The sequence below is a fragment of the Copadichromis virginalis genome, linkage group LG2 (assembly GCF_057382275.1).
Source record: "Copadichromis virginalis isolate Kocher_CV1m ecotype Utaka linkage group LG2, C_Virginalis_male_GT1.1, whole genome shotgun sequence".
Taxonomy (NCBI): domain Eukaryota; kingdom Metazoa; phylum Chordata; class Actinopteri; order Cichliformes; family Cichlidae; genus Copadichromis; species Copadichromis virginalis.
In genome coordinates, this window is record NC_140619.1 from 11221637 (window position 1) to 11243952 (window position 22316).

Consider the following 22316-nt stretch of genomic DNA (forward strand, 5'->3'; position numbering starts at 1 on the left):
ATGTCACTCAACTTATACATAACAGTCTTATTTTAGCTATCAGTAAATCTGGTTTGAAGCAAAGCAAAGATAAATAATATTTACTTTGTACTGTAACAATCAACGTGGGAGCATTTAGTCAACTAACTGCAACTTTGGCAGAATAGTTAACTTAGTCAGTCCTGCCTGACTAAGCCTTAATTATGCTTCTGTGTTGAATCTACAATGTAAATCATGCAAAAGGCCAATGTCATTAGCAGCGCTTATACTTGTGTGGCCTGTATTGGTCCACGTCAGGTTACAACGTGGGGTATTCAGACGTTTCTGTGGCTACGAGGGATTCATACAGAAAAGTATAAATCTAGTGTTAGCACGTAGCTGCTACAGTAATCGTAGCGCCATGAGAAGCCAGAACACGCAAATCAGTTGTTGTAGTGATCTAGTTGCAGCCTACTTAAAAAAACTGAAATTCTGAATCTTACATTTTCTAACGATTTAAGATTCGAATAAAAATACAACAGAAGTGACGGATTTCCTTGAAATATTTATTTAAAAAAACACAAACAACACAGGCTGTTAGCTATAAATAGCTAATGATACCCAGTCACATGCAAAGTGTTAAGGCAGTGCAAAGAATAATATCACATTTCCTTTTACTTTTTTTTTAAATTAATAAATACATTTATATAAATATATAACTGGAGATACTTGTAATTTCAAACTGTTATTACTATGGGCCACACTTTGGGAATCACTGATCTAGCCTGTATATCAATGACTTGTTTAATACATTTTTTTTTATCCCAAAACTGTTTATTATTTGTCTTATATTTTCATGTTGGAGTAATTTACATTACACATACAGTCAATGGCTCAGGTGTCGTCTTCACTTGACGTGATTTTCCAGGGTTTTTTTTGCTCTCTACAAAATTAAGCTCAGCACTATATTGCTATGAATCATTAGAAAAACAAACATTTCATTTATTTACTTTATAAAAATTCATCTCCAGGTGTTACTAACGATGGAAAAAGCAGATCTCTGTGTAGTCATTTAACTGATTTTTATTCTGTTATTTTTTACTTTATGTGATTTTTCTTTTTAAATAGTTTAATTTACATAAAATAAAACTTCAGCTGAATAAATGTCCAATCAGCTGATGAGCATACACTTCCCATCATGCACTGCATTAAGGCGATGATACCAGAGATCCCTCGATTTCACTGAATTTTGATTTTGATGGACGTGTTTATCGCCTCGGTCACAACATGAGAGCAGAGGACGTCTCGCTGCCTTCAGCTGCAGGACAAAACACATAAAAGAGGGAGTTTTCCTCTGACCTTTGACCTCCAGGGTCAATTGTCTTGTTCTGAGTCAATTAAAGTGTCACTCAGAGACACAGGGAGACCTGTGTTTTCATCACTTCAGAGGACATCACACTGGCTTTTATTCACTTCCTGGAGACTCACCTCACAATAAAATGTAATGACTGAAGTTCAGAACCCGAGTGTGTGCGAACACACTTCAGTGTGTGAGTGACGCACAAAGCAGTGAGGTCCACGGTCACGCTTCACAGTTTGGACCTGAAGCTCTTTGTTCGTGGTCACAGAGAATACTGTGAAATTAGCGTCAAAGGTGTTCTTACGCCAGAAAAAAAGGAACTTTGGGGGAATTTTTCAATTCTTTTTATGGATTTCAGGAAACTAAACCTAAACATATGACAACAAATCATTGACAAAAATACACACAAGCTAGTTTTTAGAATAGAATAGAATAGAATAGAATTCAACTTTATTGTCATTGCACATGCACAGGTACAGGGCAACGAAATTATACAATCTCAGAACAAATCAGGGGCGTTTATGCAGCAGCATATAGATGCGCCATGTTGACAGGAAGTTGTAATAAACTCACAGTTGTTACTGTGACTTCACATCATACACATTCAGGTAGATCAGCAGGTGGCTGCCACCCCGAAGCCCCTCAATAGAAACAGTTTTAGACTAATTTTTAATTTTTCTCTTCCTCCTCATCAAAAAATAAAAACAGAGGCACGGAACAGCTAAAGTAGCCACAAATAGTCTTCAGAGTTTAAATATTGTCTCATTCCTTCATTTAATTAGTTTTGTGTCCTCGTTTATGTCACGATATAAACAGAAAGAGACAAAAATAATTAGAGAGATGGACAAAACGGCTCCACGGGCCTCTTTAGCCTCATTTTCTGTCTTATTTATTCGTTTTTTTCTTTTTGTTTGCTTCAAAAATTAAAAATAATTACTAAGATGCGCAAACTGTCTCTTAATCCGCCCACACACACCGGGGTCAACTGTTTGTCACATTTCCACGATAAATAAATTTCTTTAAGCACATTTCCCTCTCACTAAACGAACATTAGAAGATAACCAGATGATGATTTTTAATTAGACAGCTCATATTAATCATCTCTGCTATGACCTCATCACTCTCATCATCATCCTCCTCTTAATCATCCTCTTCATCACTGTCAGTCATTATCATCATCACCTTTAACATTCCTCCTCCTCCTCACCGTCATCCTCTCCATCAACAAAATGGCTGTCGGGGCGGCTGCCTGTGCGCATGCTCGGCGCACACCTCTGGCAGAGAGGGCAGGTATCAGTGCCGAGGCTCCTGACTGACTGACACTCCCGGCTCGACTCACACATCAGCGCGCGGCGGCACGAGGCAGGAGGACACGCGGCCGAGGATCACCCGGAGCCTCTGAGCCTCTGAGCACTATCACCCCGACAGCGGAGCCCACCCCGGGCACAGGTGAGAGGAAACTTCGGCCCCTTCCCGGTGCGGAGTGTCCGGATTTGCGCTTTTACGCACAGCGGAGAGTCACCATGGGGGGAGTGGGAGTGTGAGCTCCCCGAGTCCGCGGACCTGGACTGACTGGACGGCGGGTCGTTGAAGAGTTGAGCGCTCGGTCTGCAGCGGTGCTCACGATGTTCCAGCACGGCGGAAACAAGAAGTGCTTCACCATCGAGTCTCTGGTCGGGAAGGACGGAAGCAATCACGGCGGCGGCTCCGGGGAGGAGCCCATCCGGCCCACGGCGCTGCGCTTCCCGGACTCCCTGCACCCGGCCGCTGCCGCCGGAGTGTTCGGCTCCTGCTTCCAGGGGAGCAACGGGAGGACTTTGTTCCCGGACATGGTGCTGCAGGAGCCCGGCACACACGCACAGGGCCCCGGCGGGCTGCCGCTGCACCCGCTGCAGATCCCCCCGCAGAGCTTCTTCAGCCCGCAGCACCGGGACGCGCTCAGCTTCTACCCGTGGGTGCTGCGGAGCCGGTACCTGGGACACCGCTTCCAAGGTGAGCCGGGAGGAGGAAGGGTGGCGGGACCCTCGCACTTACTCCCGTGGTTTCTGTCGCGTTTTAAACGCTTCCAGGCTCTTTTGGGGTCACACCCGGTCTCTCCACACTCCGTGGGTCTTTTCTCTAACGTGAGCGCGTGCGCTGTCTTAAAATAAACGGGTTCAGTGAGCAGAGAGCGCACCAAACTCTCTGAGTCTTCCTCTTAGTTTGACATTTAATTGTTCTCTGGTATTATTATTATTATTATTATTATTATTTTAAACGGTAGTTTTGATTGGTTTAATTTCAGTTTGGGTTGAGAAAGAAATACTCTGCACTCTGCAGATTCAGAGCTAACAGGATTTTGTAGTAACAGACTGAGTCACTGTCAGAGTTCAGAATAACACACACAATAATTTGATGTCATTTGGATGTTTTCCAGACTCTAAAAACCAAAAAAGTATCGATGAACTTTCACTGTTTCCCCTCTCACACACACACACACACACACACACACACACACACACACACACACACACACACACACACACACTATAAATCAGAATTTGCTCCTGTGTAAGTATGAAACTCCCACCTGTAATATCAATAATGTTATTATTTAATTATCTGCGTTAATCTCGTCTTTCTGTCGGTTTTTCTGTTTTTTAACGATGTTGAATTTTTTGCTCCTCCAAACTTTTCTCATTTTTTTTCATTTTTTCCGCAGACAAAAACTTTTTAATTTTAAAGCTTAGGTGAGATCGACGCGCGCCGATTAAAGCGGCAACATGTCACCGTTTTATGCTCAGGTGATTTATGTGTTATTGATGAAGGTGATTATGGATCCAAACTTTCAACTTTTCTAAAAACAAAACAAATCAAAACAACAACAAAAAGAGATAAAAAAACCCCACAATTTCCTTTGTGAACTAAATATTCAGAGTCTCGTTTAAAGAGTCATTTCGTTTTTCAGGAAACTTTTTTTTATTTTTAAAAGAAATTGATTATTGGGAGCTGCTCTTTGATTGGTGATCGGAAAAAGCGCAGCAGCTAAAATCAGGCCGCAGAAATTTTAAAAAATATCAATAAAAAAATCTGATCAGCTCAAGTAACGAAATGTTTTTCTATCCTAAACACGGACATTTATTTAACTAATTTATTCAGTGAAGCCATATAAATGGGTCAGGTGTCTAATAATAATAATAATAACAACAACAATAATAATAACAACAACAATAATAATAATAATAATAATAATAATAATAATAATAATAATATGAAGAAGATGGCCATAACAGGACAAAAATAAAACAATAATATTTTTTTAATTCATTTTTTGTCTTTTTTATTTCCATTAACCATAAAGCAAGAAACAAAACAAAAAATCTTATTTAATCATGCTACTCGAGAAATAAAATAAATGAAAAAGAAAAGGAAAATAGTAAATAAAACAAACATTTTGTATATTAGCTAAACATATGTAAAATACACTAAACAAAGAATACAAAATTGATAAACTCAGTTATTGGCAGTCATAAAACGTCTAATGAAATCATTTAAAAAAATCAAAATGTTGTGTAAATGAATTTGTCTCACAATTTAAAAAAACAATTTTATTTGATCTGGTTATGTTTGTAACATTACATTTTTTTTTCATTAAAAGCAAAAAAAGCAAATTTCTTCAGGTTAGTTAACAGAAAACATACAAAAAAAGTAAAATTTTAAAGCCTGGAATAAAAGTGTGAAAACAAACAGGGGAAAAACAGTTGTTGAGAATCAGTTCAAATATGAAACAAAACAATTTTATTAAATAAAAGAAATTAAAATAATAGGGTTTTTGGAAAATAACCAAAAACACACATGCATGTTAGCTCACAAACTCAAATAAATAAATAAATAAATAAATAAATAAATAAATAAATAAATAATCCTAACACTGAACAGGCGAGATTCACCTGACAGGCTGAACCTGAGCTGAGCTGCAGCTCGGTCATGTTTGGTTCACAGGTTTCACAGAAGTTTCACTAACGTTGTCGTCTCTCGGTTTAACTCTTAAATCCAGTTTCTCCGTGACATCACGTCTCAACGTTTTTATGAATCACTGCTGTTAAAAATATATATATAATTTATGAGAAAAAATTGAAACCATAAAGTAAACTCAGATTGTGTCAAATAAAAACCTAAGTGTTAGCCCGCTTTGTGATATCTACACATTTATTTATACAGTTATCTATGTTAGGAATATTTGTAAGATTTCTGTAGCCTGTTTTTGTTTTTTCAGTCCCATTACAACAACTTTATTTACATTCACGACTGGATCCAGTCATCATTTTTAAAGAAGAGACTCAGAAATCTCTGTTTCAGCTTCAGTTTACAGCTGATTTATGAGAGGAAACATTTTATCCATACTATTTTTTTTTAAATTATACAATTAAATATCTACGTAATCGTGGGGACTTAAGGAAAAAATACATTTTGCTTTAAACCCTTTTGTAAATTTTCAACCAAAGGTAAACAAAAATAAATCTTTTCAGAGTTCAGTGATTAAAACAAGATAATCTGCTGCTTTTCTTCTATGACTGTTATTTTTATTTTCAATTGAATTAATATTTTTAGAGTTTTAAACATTCCAAGGAAGTTTTGGTAATTTGTTTAACCTTTTTTTGCCCAAGTTAATCAATTAATCACCAAAATGTAAATTCTATTTTTTCTCAGTTATAAATCAGCATTTTCAGAATTCACTGCCCAGAGAGAGAAAATATTTTTTCTGATCCAGATGTGTCCTTCAGCTTAGTACATCTTCGGATTTGAAACAAAAATAAACATCCCAAACACTTCAAGTTCAAAAGGACCGCAGCTTTGGGATTATTTTCAGCAGCGGATCGATATAATGAACATTTGTGGCAACACGTGTGTGTGTGTGTGTGTGAGAGAGAGAGTGTAAATAGAGTTAAACTGCAGAGTTACCTTTCCCTCAGGTGAACTGATTAACCTCCCCCCCGGCACACACACACACACACACACACACACACACACACACACACACGCTTCAGCTCAAACTTCCTTTTTTTCCGTCCAAACAGATTTTTGATTTCTGGCTCATCACATTTCTGCATTTCATCAAAATCGAGCAGAAACTCTTTCATAAATTTATTTTTGGTTGTAGTTCGAAGCGTTGTTTTCTCGCTCCTGCCCGCCGTTTATCTACTCTTTGAGAGTTTGAATCTTTTTGTTGTAATCTTTAGTCCTGTTGAGTTCTGCTCTGGTTCTTTGTGACTCCTTGTGGCAGTTTTTGTATTTTTGTGTAGTTTAGAGTTTTTGTGGTTGTTTCCTTTGTTGCAGATCTTAAGTTGTTTTGAGTTTTTCGTTTTGCGTCCCTCTGCGATCGTGTTTTCGACTCTTTGCCTGACGTAACTTTACAATAAGATGAAACTAAGTCGACGTGTTTGGAAAAAACCCAAAAATCAAACGAGTCAGGTTATTTATTTATTTTTACATTTCTTAATACTTCTGCTGATTGTCTGTGAGCGCCTGTGAACCATCAGTTTTTGGTTCTTCTATGATTCCTTTTGTTGTTTTTGCTCAGGCCTTCTGTTTGGTAACGGCAGCCAATCAGAAGAAGGTTGTATTAAAAGGGGGAGGAGCTAAAACTGCTTTTGTCAGACTGAGGATGAACTGAGAGGCCCAGGCTGAGATACTGGAGGATTATGGAAATGAGCAGTATGGGTCGCCGTACTGCTCATTTTTTATTTATTTATTCTCAGAAAAGTGAAATCTGCGTTTTAAAGACCGTTAACCTTCAAACATGGCGGCGTGTGCCATGACCCATTTCCTGTTTATTACAGACTAAAACCTGAACTCTGGTGATGTTCAGCATCTGTTTCAGTGCAGATGTGCAGATGTGACATACCCGTGACATGTTTCCTGCTTCCTGAAGCACTTTAATCATCATTAATCAGACATTTATATTCACACATCTAAAGGCTTAAAAAGACTTAACTGACAAAATAATCATCAGCCCACAAAAATACTTTGTTTTTTCAAGCTGAAATATGAAACTGCTGGAGATGGATGCTCTGATTTTTTTAATGAACTATTATTTAAGTTCAGCCAGAAAATCGTCTATTTATTTTTTTCAGAAACTTCAGCCGATAATTGATTGTAATGATTCACGATCGATGGAGCTCACCAAGGGACATTAAAATTGATCTCAAAAACAAAGAGAAGTTGTTTTACATTTCTTTGTCACTGTAAGCTAAGTTTTTAGCTCGAGGCTTCGTCTTGAGCTCCAGTTTGGATGTTTAGCTGCAGTCTCTTTAAGCTTTTCTACAAACCACGCAGGTGTCATTAAAGACGACCCTCACGGGCGTCTTTAGTTGTTCTTACTTCAGTTTGATGAGCGACAGTTCACCAGTTTCATCCTGTCTCTCAGCTCCAGAGAAACTTTTCATGTAAACCTGTTTGACTGAAATCATGAAAGTTTGAATAATCCTGCTGACAGACCGGACCGGTCACATGACCTGCTTCTCTCCCTCTCGGAGGTGAAAACCCCCCAGCGAGGCTGCAGGTGTTGGTTCTGCTGCGTGAAGCTGATGATGATGGTGTTTTTGAGGGTGCGTTAGCTTCAGTCTCGCTGTGGGCGCGCTTCTTTATTTATGTGAAGCTATTCAGCCTCCTCCAGATGTGCGATTCAGTGTCGGAGTTCAGGTTTCTGGCTGATTTTGTGGCTTTTCTTTTCGGAAGTGACCTAATTAAATGTTCTTCTTCACATCTGACAGAAATTTTAAACAGAACATGAATGTGTGCACAGTGTTTTCTACATTTTAGAAGATTTTACAGTTTATTTGACGTCACAAACTCCTGGACTTCTCTAGTTCTCTATGAAATAATCGTGTTTAATATAATAATTTCACATTTCCTCGTTTATTTATCTCAACATTTATTGGAGCGTATCTTTTCCCAGTCAGGGTTAGTGCAATGAAAGTAAAACTACAACTAGGTGATAAAAATATTTCAGGTAACAGGTTAAAAAAATAAAAGTAACATAACTGCATTCTATGCTTAAATAAAAAGCTAATAAATAAATAATAAAGTGTAGGGTAATGTGTTCAGTTTTAGTCTTTGTGCGTAAACGGGTGAAGAGCTTTGCAAGGCAAATCAAGGTAACACTGAAACTGATAAAAACTCAAACAAACAATTAAAAAAAACAAACAAACCGCAGTGAGTCTGCAGGCGCTGACTTTGTCGTATTTTTGTGTTTTGCTGGTGTTTCTGGGCTGTTTTCCAGCCTTCAGCTGCTTGTCTTTGTTCTACTCGCTCGCCTTCCCTCAGACTCTCACGCGTGACGGGGACAGCCCGACTGTAAATTGTGTGTGGTGTATGTGGTGGAGACGGCGGCGTTCGCCCTGATTCCACTGCAGAGTATGAAACTTCAGGTGGAGGCGGGAAACAAAAGAAACAAGCAGAAGCTTTTAGTCTGGAATCTGAAACCATGTTTTTCTGAAACCTGTGTTTTTACACGGGGACGTTACATTTGAGCTCGAGTTGGTCACGCTTTACCTCTGCTTGCTGTTCCAGATGTTTATGGAGCTTCATTGTGAAAAAAGGACTAAACGATCTTTTCATGTGGCGCCTTTTCTGCTCGGTTTTTAACTTTTGATCTTGAGGTTATATATTATTCTCAAAGCTTAACATGATCTACTTTTTCCTGAATTTCCCATTTTTATCAGCTTTTTGTGCAGTACATTAGGAGGTTGGTTGTTTAATGAAGGACTCACAGTTCATTTTTTCTCTTAATGGTCAACATGTCGCTCGTGTGACGTAGATGCAGCTGAGAGACGTGAAACTGACCTGATGAAGGCCGCCCGCTGAAACGCGTGGGTCAAGTCTTTATACTGAAATGTCGCTGACGCCTAAACTTCTCCTTGTTCTCTCTGGACCTTTGAAGAGGATGAAGTTGTGTCATTTCTGTTTTCAGAAATGTTCATGAAGTTCGAACGTTTCGATGTCACGTTTTTATTTTATTTTAGAGTAAAATTCATAAACTGACTTTTATTATTTGTTAAAAATTTAAATTTAAAAATTAAAATCCTGCCAACCGACTAACACGTTCTTCTTCTTGTGTTTCAACCTTTCCAGTGCGCTCGCCGCTGATTTTTCCCGCCATGAAGCTGCCGCCTCGGAGCTTCGCGACCTTTGACCTGCCTGAAAATCTCACCGTTGTTACATTAAAACATCATTTGATACTCAACAGAACTATTTGCAAGGCGAGGCGGCCATGAGTCACGCCACCCGAGTCCGCGTTTGCATATGAATGTCGCTTTAGAGACACTAAGGTGGGATAAAAGGCGTGAGAACGTGTCGTCAATTGTCCTCCTCGCCTCCACGAAGCTGCCACCGTTTTTGCGTAACGCACATCGTCCTCGGGCAGAAGTCGGATTTGTTTTTATGTAAAATATTAAGAAAGATATTTCCGTGCGATTTTAATAAACGGTCAGAAAACGAGTCACACAAAGAGAAGCGGCGGCGACGCTCTTGCTCAGATTTCTTTCACCGCGCGCGTCTCATAAACAAATGAGCGTCTCGTTTTCAGCCTGTGATCGGTAAAACGATGATTCACCGCAGTAAAATCTGACCGCAGATCAGATTTAAGCGCGTGTTAGCTGGAAAATTTACTTCATCATCTTCGTTTCACGTAGCTAATTTACATTTCTGTGGCTGACGTCTGAAACTGAACTCGCTTCTGTTCGGCCAGTTTCTCAGATTTGCACAAAAGAAGATGTGACGCGGTCAAAAATGAGTCCCGGCTGTCGTCTTCAGACGTCCCGTTTTGTTCAGAGAAAGAAAAATATTCATTCAAAGCTTTAAACTGATGCTTTTTCTAAAACTCAACCGTTCGCCTCACGTTCCTCGTTGGTCAGCAGCACATTCGTCTCTTTGTTCAGGATTTGAACTGGCGAACGTCTCCTGACGGTGATTGGAAATATGGACGTTTCACCTCAAATCTATGCAATTCAGTTCAGTTTCCTTTATGCAGCGCCAAATCACAGCAACAGTCACCTCAAAGTCCAAAACAGACGGCGGAGAGTTTGTTTAAACTCAAGGTGGCATCGTCCTCTTTGACCCACTGTTATCTGTCGTCACCTCTCCAGCGTTTGTTTGTAGACCTGAAGAAGCCTCTTGGATGTGAGCGGAAACGTCTTCAGACACTTACAGAAGTCCAGTCGTTTTCTTTTCAGCCTCTCAAGTCTGCCATGACCTCTATAACTGAGAACTGACACGAGCGGCACATTTTCACATCCACGTTAGAGTCACACTGAAATTTAGATTTTTTACCTGTTTGCTGTTGCTAAGGATCTAAATCTGATAACGGGAACGAACACCTTTTAGGAACGTGGGTAAAATCCACCCTGACACTGGTGACCTGCTGGTGGTCTGACGGATGTTTGCAGGTTGAGTGAAGACAGGAAGTTTGCACTGAGTTTGCCTGACAGCTGGAAGGATCTGACGTAAAGACAAAGGCGGACAGTTTCAGCTCCCTGCTGTCATTTTTAGATGATTTTCTAGCATCTCTAAAAAAAAATCTTAGGGACTGTTTTTAAATTGCATTATGTAGAAAACGTGCTGACCTCGGTCCTTCATGTGTTGTAAAGTAAATATCTGATCCTGTGGCTCTATGAATGTCAAACATGCGAGTAATTCACATCAGGAAGATGAAGGAGAACCGAAACCTGCTGTTTCTAAAACAGTTGATCTGAATTTGGTGCATGGTGTCATACCTGGGTTTAATCTGTGTGAAAGCCTTCAGCTGGTTTTAAAGAATAAGCTGTACGTTGTTTACGAGAAACTAGAAATTAAAGTCTACAGACCTCCAAATATTTCAGGGACTTGAAGCGTCTGTCGTTCTGTGCATCCCTGAGCTCCAGGCTCACAGCTGTGGCAGCAGACATTTACCCTTAAACATCCCGAAGACCGAGCTCTGGGAGTTTTTTGAAAATCGAATTTTAAAACATGAAAGATGTTTGAGGGGTTTTTTTTATTTATTTTTTTATCTCTGACCAAAACCAACACCCAAAACATTTTTTATTTCATTTTTAAAGCTTTAATAGAAAAAGTAATCACATATGCTCCCGAAACTTGACTACTTGTTCTCACAACACCGTCATTTAGGACCAAAGTAACCTGAAAGTTGGCAGTTCTGACCCAGATGTGGCCCACATCTGTAGTTTTCTTTAGGCCTCCGCTCGTCCACAGGTCCTACTTAAACGAGCACGGCAGGTGTGCTTGCTGATGCCCAGACGTGTCCGTCGCCTGTGTTTTAATGTTTGTTTCCCCTCATTTTCAAATTCCTGCCTTATTTTATCTAATCTCGCATTTTTTCTTTGGGCTCCAGATTTTGCTGCTTTGCATTTCCGTGAAGCACTTTGTGACATTTGTCTATAAAAGCTGCTTCTGTTTTGGACTAAAGCAGCGAAATAATTTCCCAGTTTAAATCCTGCCACATGTTCACTTTTCATTTCCTGGTTTATAGATTTTAGTCCCACAAATTCCTGTATAAACTTATAAACGATATCCAGACCTCTGACATTTACCTGGGCGCAAATTAAAGAGAAAACGGAAGTGATATTCAGATTTCTGTTCTGGAAAATCATCCAAATGAGTGGTGATTTCAGCAGATAAAGCTTCATTTGTATATTTAAAATTAACATTTCAGAAAAAATGAAACACAAAACGTCATTCGCGGGATTCAACTGGGAAAGTTTGAAGGTGCAGGCTGTGGTCAAGCTGCACATCCAGATGCAAATGTCAAACAGACGAGGTGTTTGTTCAGATTAGCCAGAGCAAACACACACACACACACACACACACACACACCGTGCTATAACAATGATGAGCTGTGCTGCTGCACATTCCTGTCTCTGTGAGGATCAGTGTGCGATTGCTACCCAGAAAAAAAATCCCACATTAGACTTTACTATTTCAGGAGTAATTGATCACTTTGCCTGCTTACTGCTTGTAAAAAGTAATTCAAGCCACTTACTCCAAAATGTCACCAATGTAGTTGTCATCTATTAATGCAGCACTACACTTTTCATGTCATGAAATAAAATGAAGATCTGAGAGCAGAATTTGGTGAAAGAGAGTCAACATAAAAATGTTGGTGAGTCACGCAGTAGCCTGAAATGATTCCCACTGATCTCCAGATGAGTTAGTAATTTCACAGCCTGCTGTGCCCTGGATTTTGCCTTTAAGGCCACAAACAGTCCAGCTATGAGCCTGCAGGCTCCGCTTGGGGTATTTTAATCAGAAAATAAAACGTTTGTGAGTGTTTGTGTGTATTCAGACTTCCAGTCAAAGAGGGCAGCTTTGCATGATTCACGATTCAAAATAATCCTTCTTTATGTCACACTGAACCGTGACCAAGCTTCTCCCTTCATCCTGCCTGGAATGAGCTCCTCCTCCTTACACCAGCTTTCCTCTAATTGGCTCTCCCTCAGGGGGGATATGCCCCCCCCCCCCCCCCCCCCCCCAATGACATCACAAGTATCCAAGATTAGAAAAAACTGACAAACTGAGTGGTCGGAGCAGCAGGGATCACTGAACATACACTAAACTTATTTTTACAAACTAACTCAGCTCTCTCTGTGTGTGTGTGTGTGTGTTCAGGTGAGGACAGCAGTCCGGAGAACCTGCTGCTTCACGGTCCATTCTCCAGGAAACCCAAACGGATCCGGACGGCGTTCTCCCCTTCGCAGCTGCTCCGCCTTGAGCGAGCCTTTGAGAAAAATCACTATGTGGTCGGAGCGGAGAGGAAGCAGCTGGCCAGCGGGCTGTGCCTGACCGAGACGCAGGTAGGCATCATGGGAAACCGAGCAGGAGGAGCAAGGCATGATGGGAGGAGAAGGCGGATTTAGCAGAGAAAATGATGATTTCACAGTTTAGCGGAGAATAAAAAAAACTTCTCAAAAACCGCAGGGTGAATTTAAACGAGATGAATGGATGAAAATGTAAAAAAGCGTCAAAACATGAAAACGTGAGTGAATACATGAATCAAAAGCAAATTATTTAAAAAAAAAAGAATCTATTGGACTCTAATTTGAATGAAAAGTGATCAATGAATGGATGAATAAACAATGAAACACTTACATGAGTCATAAGTTTCTTCAAAATTAAAACATTTTTGGAAAATATGAATGAATGAAAGTTAAGATTAAATCTTCCACCTAAAATATTAGTGAATGGATGATTAATAGAGGCATGAACAAGTGAATAATAACAGTCTACAGTGAAACAACCCCCCCCCCCCCCCCCGAGTGAATGAATGAATGCATCATTTATAAAAAATTAATGAACTCAATAAAATAAAAACATTGAAACAGTGAAAATTCTGAAAACACATGAATGAATGAATAATAATAATAATAAACTTTATTTATAAAGCACACTAAAAACCAAGGGTATACCAAGGTGTTTGAAAAAAAAAAAAAATAAATAAATAAAATAGGAAAAAGGAGATGGGAGGGAAAAGAGAAAGGACCTGGCATATCAATTATAAAACCTTGACAATCATAATACATAAAAGTAGTTAACAAAGCGTAACGGATAAAAATGTATCAACGCACACCAAATATTAGCTTGGTGGAAAAGCAAGATTAAATAAATAAGTCTTCAACCGTGATTTAAACAATGGCATAGAGTCAGACGCCCGGATAGCAACAGGAAAATTGTTCCATAAGACTGGGGCAGCTACAGCAAACGCACGGTCGCCGCGAGACTTCAGCCGAGAACGAGGTTGCTCCAGAAGAAGTTGGGTAGCAGATCTAAGTGCTCTGACAGGAGTGTGGAACCTAAGAAGCTCATTGAGGTAGCTCGGTGCCAAATTATTGATAATTCTGTATGTGAAAAGTAGTATTTTAAATTGAATACGGTATTTAACTGGCAGCCAGTGCAAGCCAGCAAGAACAGGAGTGATGGAAGAAAATTTCCTGCTAGCTGTCAAAAGGCGTGCTGGACAGTTCTGGACAGTCTGCAATCTAAGGAGAAGGGAGGAGGAAAGGCCAATGTAAAGAGAGTTGCAGTAGTCCAACCTGGAAGTCACGAATACGTGAATACGTTTTTCCAGGTCATTATGCGGAATATAGCACTTAGTCTTAGAAATGAGGCGCAGCTGATTAAAACTAGACCTCACAACAGCAGACACTTGCTTGTCAAATGTAAACGAGCTATCCAGTAAGATGCCCAAATTACTGTCATAATCAGAAGGGGAGCTAGCAAAAGGCATCAGAGCAGCACACAATTGGTCACGGGGGATTTTACTATCGAACACCACGATCTCCGTTTTCTTTTCGTTCAGGACAAGAGAATTACTCTTGAACCAATCTTTAACCTCACGCATGCATTCACGAAAATAGTGAAAAGACATAGCAAGATCGTCAGTAATCTCAAACTAAATCTGTATATCATCAGCATAGCAATGTAACGCAATATTATACTTCTCAAAAATTGCTCCAAGAGGGAGCAGATATAGTGAGAAGAGAATAGAGCCTAATACAGATCCTTGAGGCACACCACAGGGTACAGGTACCAAGCAAGATGAGAAGTTCCCCAAATTAACCAAGAATGACCTGTCAGCGAGATAAGATTTAAACCAGTTAAGGGCAGTGACTCTTATACCCACAGTATGCTCAAGTCTTAGTAGAAGAATGTTATGATCCACCATATCAAACGCAGAGGAAAGGTCCAATAAAACCAGGACCACAGAGCGTCCAGAATCAGTGCTTTTTACTACTCTGTCTATGAACGGATGACCTAAAACAGAGAAATGTCTTTTAGATGAAAGCATGAATGCATCAATTAAATAAAGTACTCAAATGGTACCAAAAAAATCATCTTTGGATAAAAAAAATGAAGAAAAACTTAAAAAAAGAGTTTTTTGAATGCTAAATGGAGAACAAAGATTTCATTCAGAATGGATGGATGAATGGATGACTGGGTGGATGAATGGAAGAGTGGTGGATGGATGAATGGATGAGTGGATGAATGGATGAGTGGGTGAATTAATGGATGAGTGGATGAATGGATGGATGGATGAGTGGAAGAATGAATAGATGAGGGGGTGGATGAATGGATGAGTGGAAGGATGAATGGATGAGTGGGAGGATGAATGGATGGATCGGTGGATGGATGAGGATAAACTGCCCATAAAGAACAATATTTTAGGCAAAAACCAAAGACTGAATAAAAATACAAAATACAGCGTGAGAATAAGAAGAGGTGAATGAGTGAATCTCTTAAATAAAAACACTCACAGTGTGTGTTTGGGATTTGAACCTGTAACCCTACCTGTGTTGGTGCCTTGCTCGCCGGGCTCCTTGCCATCCGTCAGGATGATGCTCTGTCTGGCGTCAGGCTGCTGGCTGGGATCCAGCCTGGAGGAATGGCGGGGGGAGGAGTGAGTCGACGGTTAGTCAGCTTCCGCTGCCTTTTCTCAGGGCTGATCAACAGTGTTTGTCATCGGGTCGGTGCGGTGATATGCGCCCTGACGCCAGTGATTCACACACCTTTTTTTTATGAGCTAATTTCACAGCAGAGGACAGGAAGACAGGCAGTGAGTGATCCATCAATCAGCTGGGAATCAGCCAGCAGCGGTTATTAATCGCACATAAATCACAGCTCTTTGCAGTAACGATCGAGTCGCTCCTGCAGGACGTCTCAGGGCTTTCCCAAAACATCAGCTTCAATCAATAAACAGCCATCACTGGAAGGCCAGTGGGGGGGGGGGGGGGGGGGGGGCGATGAGGGGCCACAGTAGGAGTATCGCTTACAGTGACAGCACCTCGAGGGCATGTTGGTCTAACACAGCGGTTTCAAACATCCGGCCCGTGGGCCACATCAGGCCCGCGGTGTAATTGTATTCGGCCTGTCAGTATGCGGGAGCCAAATCTTCAGCCCTGCAGAGAATCCATGCAGGCAGGGGCAGGACTTTATTTTGAAACGGAAAACCATGCAGCCAATCACATGCAGACAATAGTGGTACAGGCCAAGTACACAGAGAGGCGGGGAGTCTGATTTAAAAAAAAAAAATCAGGAAAAAGTGAAGAGATGGGTGAAAACGTAAAATGAGCAGCATCTGGCTGCATTTAAGTGGTTTTGGAAAGCTGAGTGTAGAATTTATAAAATTAGGATCTGGATGAAGTCATACGCGTTTTTAGTTTCAGTTATTTCCCATCACGGAGGACAAAAGGTTTCAAACCTCATGTGTGTTCTCACTGCTAGTAGTGAATCCATATAAGCTTTTATGAAAACACTGGATAAAAAATGGCTTCCTTGAAAAAGATTAAATTTACAGTCCAGTGTTCAATATTACATAAAATAAAGTGTGTTTGAATGGCAGAGATGTGTGCATGTGGCCTGAATGTGCGCCTGAAGCCATTTATTATTATAATTTATAATTCTTGTCTTGTTTGTTCTGCTGCTCATTGCAAACAAGCACAAGCAGACATTAAACTTTTAATTGTATTTTTACAGCTTTTCCTACTGATAAAAACCTCCCTCATGGCCATTCATACTACACAAAGTAATTAAGCAACAAACAATTAAATTACAGAGAAGTTTTCTTTTCACTTTCTATGGTAGAAATTTCTGAAAACAAAAAATTGGACCGTGGACGATGAGCTACCACAACTTTTTCTGTAATTTTGCTGACAAATTTCTTTCTTTGTCTTTATCGTGTCGAAACAGTTAAATAAAGGGGAGTTTCACTGGTCCACTGATCAAAGTGGGCTGTATGTTGCCCTCCATGTAAAACGAGTTTGACAGCCCTGCTCTAACATTTGCAGGATCCAGCCTCGGAGCAGTTTATTGGTCGATCTATGTGAGAGTGAGGACATCCTCCGTCTAGAGTTTAAAAAATGAGCAATGTTTTATTCACTGAGGCTCCAAACCAACGACTGAGGTCATTAACTCATCAGGAAGGTGCTCACTGAGGTCACAGGTCATGGCAGACTTCTATATAACCTGAACATTTGTCTAACAAGTGGCCATGGTGGCCATCACAAAGCAAGCAGGGTTAAGGCACCTCTGCACCGGCTTCACTTTTCAGACCTGGACGGTGCTGTCTCTGGATCTAGATGTTCCAGCGGCATTTTCCAGTTCCTGCTGGTGAAGCTCGAGATATTCCCGGACTAGGTGGGATATATAATCTAGCCCAGCACCTCCAAAGACCTCCGAAAACATGATCTGAAAAACAGGAAGAGCTTGGTTATCCTGTTGTTCAGATCATGGAAGTGATATCGGACAGAGCTGGAAAAAGCTGACGTGCTGCTGGAGAAGCTGATTTGGGTAGTTAGTATCCAACACCTCATTCTTAGGAATGGAAGACAGATAGAGTGACTGGTTAAATAACAGCTTTGGTTAAAGTCCAGCCCCTCACTCTGGGGCTACAACTCTCTCCCACACAGGTTAGTCATGTTTAACTGAGGCAGATTTGTTGTTTTCAGTCCTGAGGCTCTGAGAGGAGCCTGATAATCACTTTCCTTTGCTTCATCTGGAGACTAATGAGCTCCTGACTCTTCATTTAGTTTGAGAGTGACGAGTGTGACCTGTGGTGCAAGAACCCAGCAGGAAAATCCTATCTTTAACTGCCTTCTCATTGAGAGCTCGAAGATCTGATATTATTAAAGTGTCACCCGAGGCCTTGGGGAACGATGTGTTTCTATCATGTCTATCTGTATCCTGCCATCCAGATTTACTGTCGATTCAGTCGGCAGATTGTGCAACGTGAGCTCGCTGCAAGCTCGACGAGTTTTAACAGTTCTGCGTGTCACAGCCGTGTTTTACCAGCGTAGAGGTTTTAAATCACTGCGAGGCTCGCACACGTGTATCATCAGCACTGACGGCAGCACAGGATTCCAAAGAGTAGCTCTCAGAGTTCTCGGGTGTTTATTTAAGTAATACTTGTGTACTCGTCACATGTGCAGAATAAACACACCTTCACTTTGTTGTGCAGTACCTCAACGTCTTCAAGTCTTCTTGGGAATATGATCTTCCATCTTTAAATACTCTGCTGTTCTCTGTGCCACTTATGGACTTCCATCGTCATTTCAGCTCTGTCGGGTCTGACGAGCAACCCCACAGCATGATCATAACTCCACCGTGGAAGATAAAAACTAAAAACTAAAGCTAGATGTGAGAAAAGAAAACCATTAAAAAATGGACATTTGTGTGTTTGTAAAACATCTAGAAAATCAGTTTTGTGAAGATTTTTCTGTGTGAAAAGAATCCAGTTCACAAACAGTTTCTAAAGGTTTAAGATGGTTGGACTGTTCAGTCTGATTCTTGCATAAGCCTCGAGGGAATAATAAACGGTACATATTTATTTCACTTTATACTGACAACTGAGGTCAGTTTAATTCAAACTAAATGTGACGGAGAGAAGAGCTGTTTAAATTCAGAAATCTAAAAGATCTTCTTCACACCAGCTGTAGGGTTTGTTCTGGTTGTTCATACATTTATGGACAAGAAATAAAATATGAATAATTTTAATTAAATCTAAAACAATAAAAGAGGCTCTTAAACGAGTCTAAGAAACGGAAATTAGTTTTAGTTGAAATCTTTTCTCCCTGCACCACAGATTGAATAATGTCTTTATTCAGGTGTGCTCAGCCCTACGTGTGTCTCTGTGTGCAGGTGAAGGTGTGGTTTCAGAACCGCAGGACGAAGCACAAGCGTCAGAAGTTGGAGGAAGAGTCTCCTGAAGCTCAGCAGAAGAGGAAGGGCAGCCAGCACGTGAGCCGCTGGAGAGCTGCGACGCAGCAGGCCAGCGGCGAGGACGTGGACGTCATTAGCGAGGACTAGAGCGCAGCGATCGCACCGTCACGAAGCTGTTGATACACAGAAACACACACATACATACACAAACACAGAAACTGCCCCTGGGTCAGGATAGCTTGAAGACACCTGCAGGACTTTAAGGTGTGTTCAGGCACCTCATAAGGCACACAGCTTTTATTTTGAAAGGCACTCCAGTTCAGTTCTTTACATGAGGTGAAATATCAGCATCAGAACAATCAAATCTGCTTTTCAGATTGTTTACCAGGATGTAAATAAGTTCACTTTTAATGTGATTTAAAGTCACATGAGATTTTTCATCCAGGTAAAATAAACTGGCCGGAAGCGCCAAAGCTTTCAGTCGGATGTCAAAACCAAACTGAAGCAGCTTCAGTTCAAATGGAGCACAGTGCATCCTTATGTCCGAGAGCCTGGACAGTGACAGTGGCCCTCCTCAGCCCTCCTCAGCCCTCAGTGTCTGAGGTGCAAAGTTAATTATTCTTAATCTGATAGAATGACTGAGGACGATCCCCATGATCTTATTTTGGAAGTTCACTAAATGCTAACTCGCTCGTCCCGCTTCTTCCTGTAAATCACTGCGTTTTTCAAAATTTTAGAGACCCAATAATATTTAATCGCTGTGAAGGCTTTTTTTTTTTTTTCCACCACAATATTATCTGGACTCATGGCGCGCGCGCACGCACACACACACACACACACACACACACACACACACAAGGACTCACGGACTTCCCTGGATGGCGCCCGGACATTTTTCCTTTCAGAGTTGAACTTTGATGTTTCTGAGAAGCAAAACTAAAAAAGTAGAAATGTGGTCACAGCTGCTGACTGAACACTTGGCGGTGCCAAACGAAGCCGCCGTCCTGAAATTAAAAAAAAGAAAAAGAGACTAACGTGAGAGGAGGCGCTGCCGGGATGAAGGCTTCTGAGTGTATGTCTGCGACAGAAGGCAGCCGCTCGCTCGGGTGGAGGAAATCCACCAAGCTGAACGAGGGCAAAGCAGAGAGACGAGGTTCGTCCAGGAGGCAGACAGGAGGGGGTTTATGATGACGAGGGCAGGGATACCATGTTAAAGGGGTTTGTGTCAGTCTTTACATTCCAGACTTTAACTCGGGGCTGAGAGCCAAAAAAGGTCACACATTTACACCCATAACGGGTCAGTCATTAAAAATCAGTTTTCAAAAACGAATTCCGCATGTTCTCATGGAAAAAACCTTTAAAATGAGAGTCTCAGAGGATTCTGGAAACACCCTCAGACGTAAATCTGGGTCATGAAAAGATGGCGTTTTTGGCTTTTTTGTGCTCTGGGGATAAAAATAAGTAAGACACATTAAAATTTTTACATTTCATCATCACCCCTGGTTTTTATCTTTGTGATAACCCGAGACTGAGGAACAAACTTAGTCTGCAGAGAGGCGTTCAGGTGTCTGCAGATGAAGTTTAACAGATGTGCCCAGCATCGGCAGACAGGGTGTAATCACAGACTGAGGCTAACATCCTGCTGGACGAACCGTTGTCTCCTGTTTTTATAGTAACCCCCTGAAGGAAAACCTGAGCAGAGTTTAAACATCTGCAAATATTAAATGTTTTTCTTATTGTCAACAAATCTGATCAGCTTGAGCTCCGAGTTTATCCTGAGCCTTTGACAACACGACACAAACACTCATTAATGAGTTGGAGGTCACGCACACTGATGGGTAACCTTTGTTTAATTGAATGAGTCTGCATTTGACTGGGTTTATCAAACCAATTCAAACATTTAGATATTACTCCACAAACTTTTCTTTCTGCTCTGTTGTGAAAAAAATGTAAACATCAACTGAAGATTAAAATACATTTTTTCCTCAGTAGTTTTTAAATCTTTAGATTAAAACAATCTAAAAATTGTTATAAAAGCAAATTCCTCAGGCAGAAAAGTTAAATTCTTAGGGACTATTTTCAGCGGTGGATTAATCCAGATTTGTAAAAATGACTCAGACTCTTATTTTTGGGTGTTTAGTTACACAAAAAATATTTATTCATGAACTTAACTGGTGTGAAATCTGTGAACAAAACTTAACAAGGTTTTATCCCTGCACTTTTAGGTCTTCATGTTGGGAAAAGTCAATTGAAAACATAAAATTTTAGGTATATAAGAATCTAAGATAATAACAGTGTGAAGACATATTTATTTCTTGTCTTCTTTTTTTAATTTTAAAAAAGACAAGAAATAGTGAAATTGTCAAAATGACTATTTTCAGCAGTGGATTAATCCATTTCATTATGTTGACTAAGATCTAAAGTCTTCTCTGTTATAAGTCAAGTTATTACCTAAACAAAAACAAAAACAAAGCAATGAAACTTGGAAATTAGTTTTATTTAAAAAACAAAAACAGGAAGTAGTTATCCACCTAAAGCAGAAGAAAAGCGAAGCACTTGTTCAGGATTAATCTACATTTTGTGAGTTTTTGTGGCAGCAGGACTCAAACGAGGTCATAAACATGTTTGGTAGTGCGTGTTTGAAATATGTCAGGCTCATTTTAAAGAGATGTGGTGACAATGAGAAAAATAAAGTTTGATTCAAACTCCTGCAGGAACATTTTGGCAGCTTTCCAGAGCGGCGGCGCAGGAAGCAGCTGATCCCGGAGCAGTTTGTTTTGCTTTTCATTCTAATGGTAGTTTTTGTCTTTGTGGGGAAAAATGTAGGTATTTATGTAAAAAAGGGGGAAAAAAAGAAGAAAAAAAGGATTTGAAAGTATTCTATGCATCTGACGTGTACATAATGATAATAATATTAATAACGTGTGGACTGTTTGTTTATTCGTTTCTCTCACTGCATCAGTTCATCTGTTGGTTTCTTCTTCCTGGACAGATTTACCTCATCATCTCCTTATGTAGCAGCACTTCTTCTTCTTAGATCTATTTTTTCATCAGTTTAGGATCGAATGCACTAACTGTACAACTCATTTCCTCTGAAAAGGGGAAGGAAAAAAAATGACAGAAGCTTTGTACTGCCTGTGTTCAGATTTGGAAAAAAAATATAAATAAAAATGAACGAAATTTAAAATGTTTTCTTCATGTGTTGACAGTTTGCTCAAATATTTATTAACATTTAAATAGATTTTAACAATCTGAAAAATGGGACCTTAAAAGCTGCTACAGCTCTGTTTGGTCTGTTGGTCACATGAGTGTCACC

General features: G+C 40.2%; 1 protein-coding gene across 1 annotated transcript; it reads left to right on the forward strand.

The window, feature by feature from the left end:
- Positions 1-2809: 2809 nt before the first annotated feature.
- emx3 (empty spiracles homeobox 3) lies at positions 2810-19774 on the forward strand. Its single transcript, XM_085471302.1, has 3 exons — positions 2810-3310; positions 12959-13143; positions 18980-19774. The coding sequence occupies exons 1-3, from the start codon at positions 2944-2946 to the stop codon at positions 19145-19147; spliced, it is 720 nt and encodes a 239-aa protein (XP_085327428.1). The 5' UTR covers positions 2810-2943; the 3' UTR covers positions 19148-19774.
- The last annotated feature ends 2542 nt before the right edge of the window (positions 19775-22316 follow it).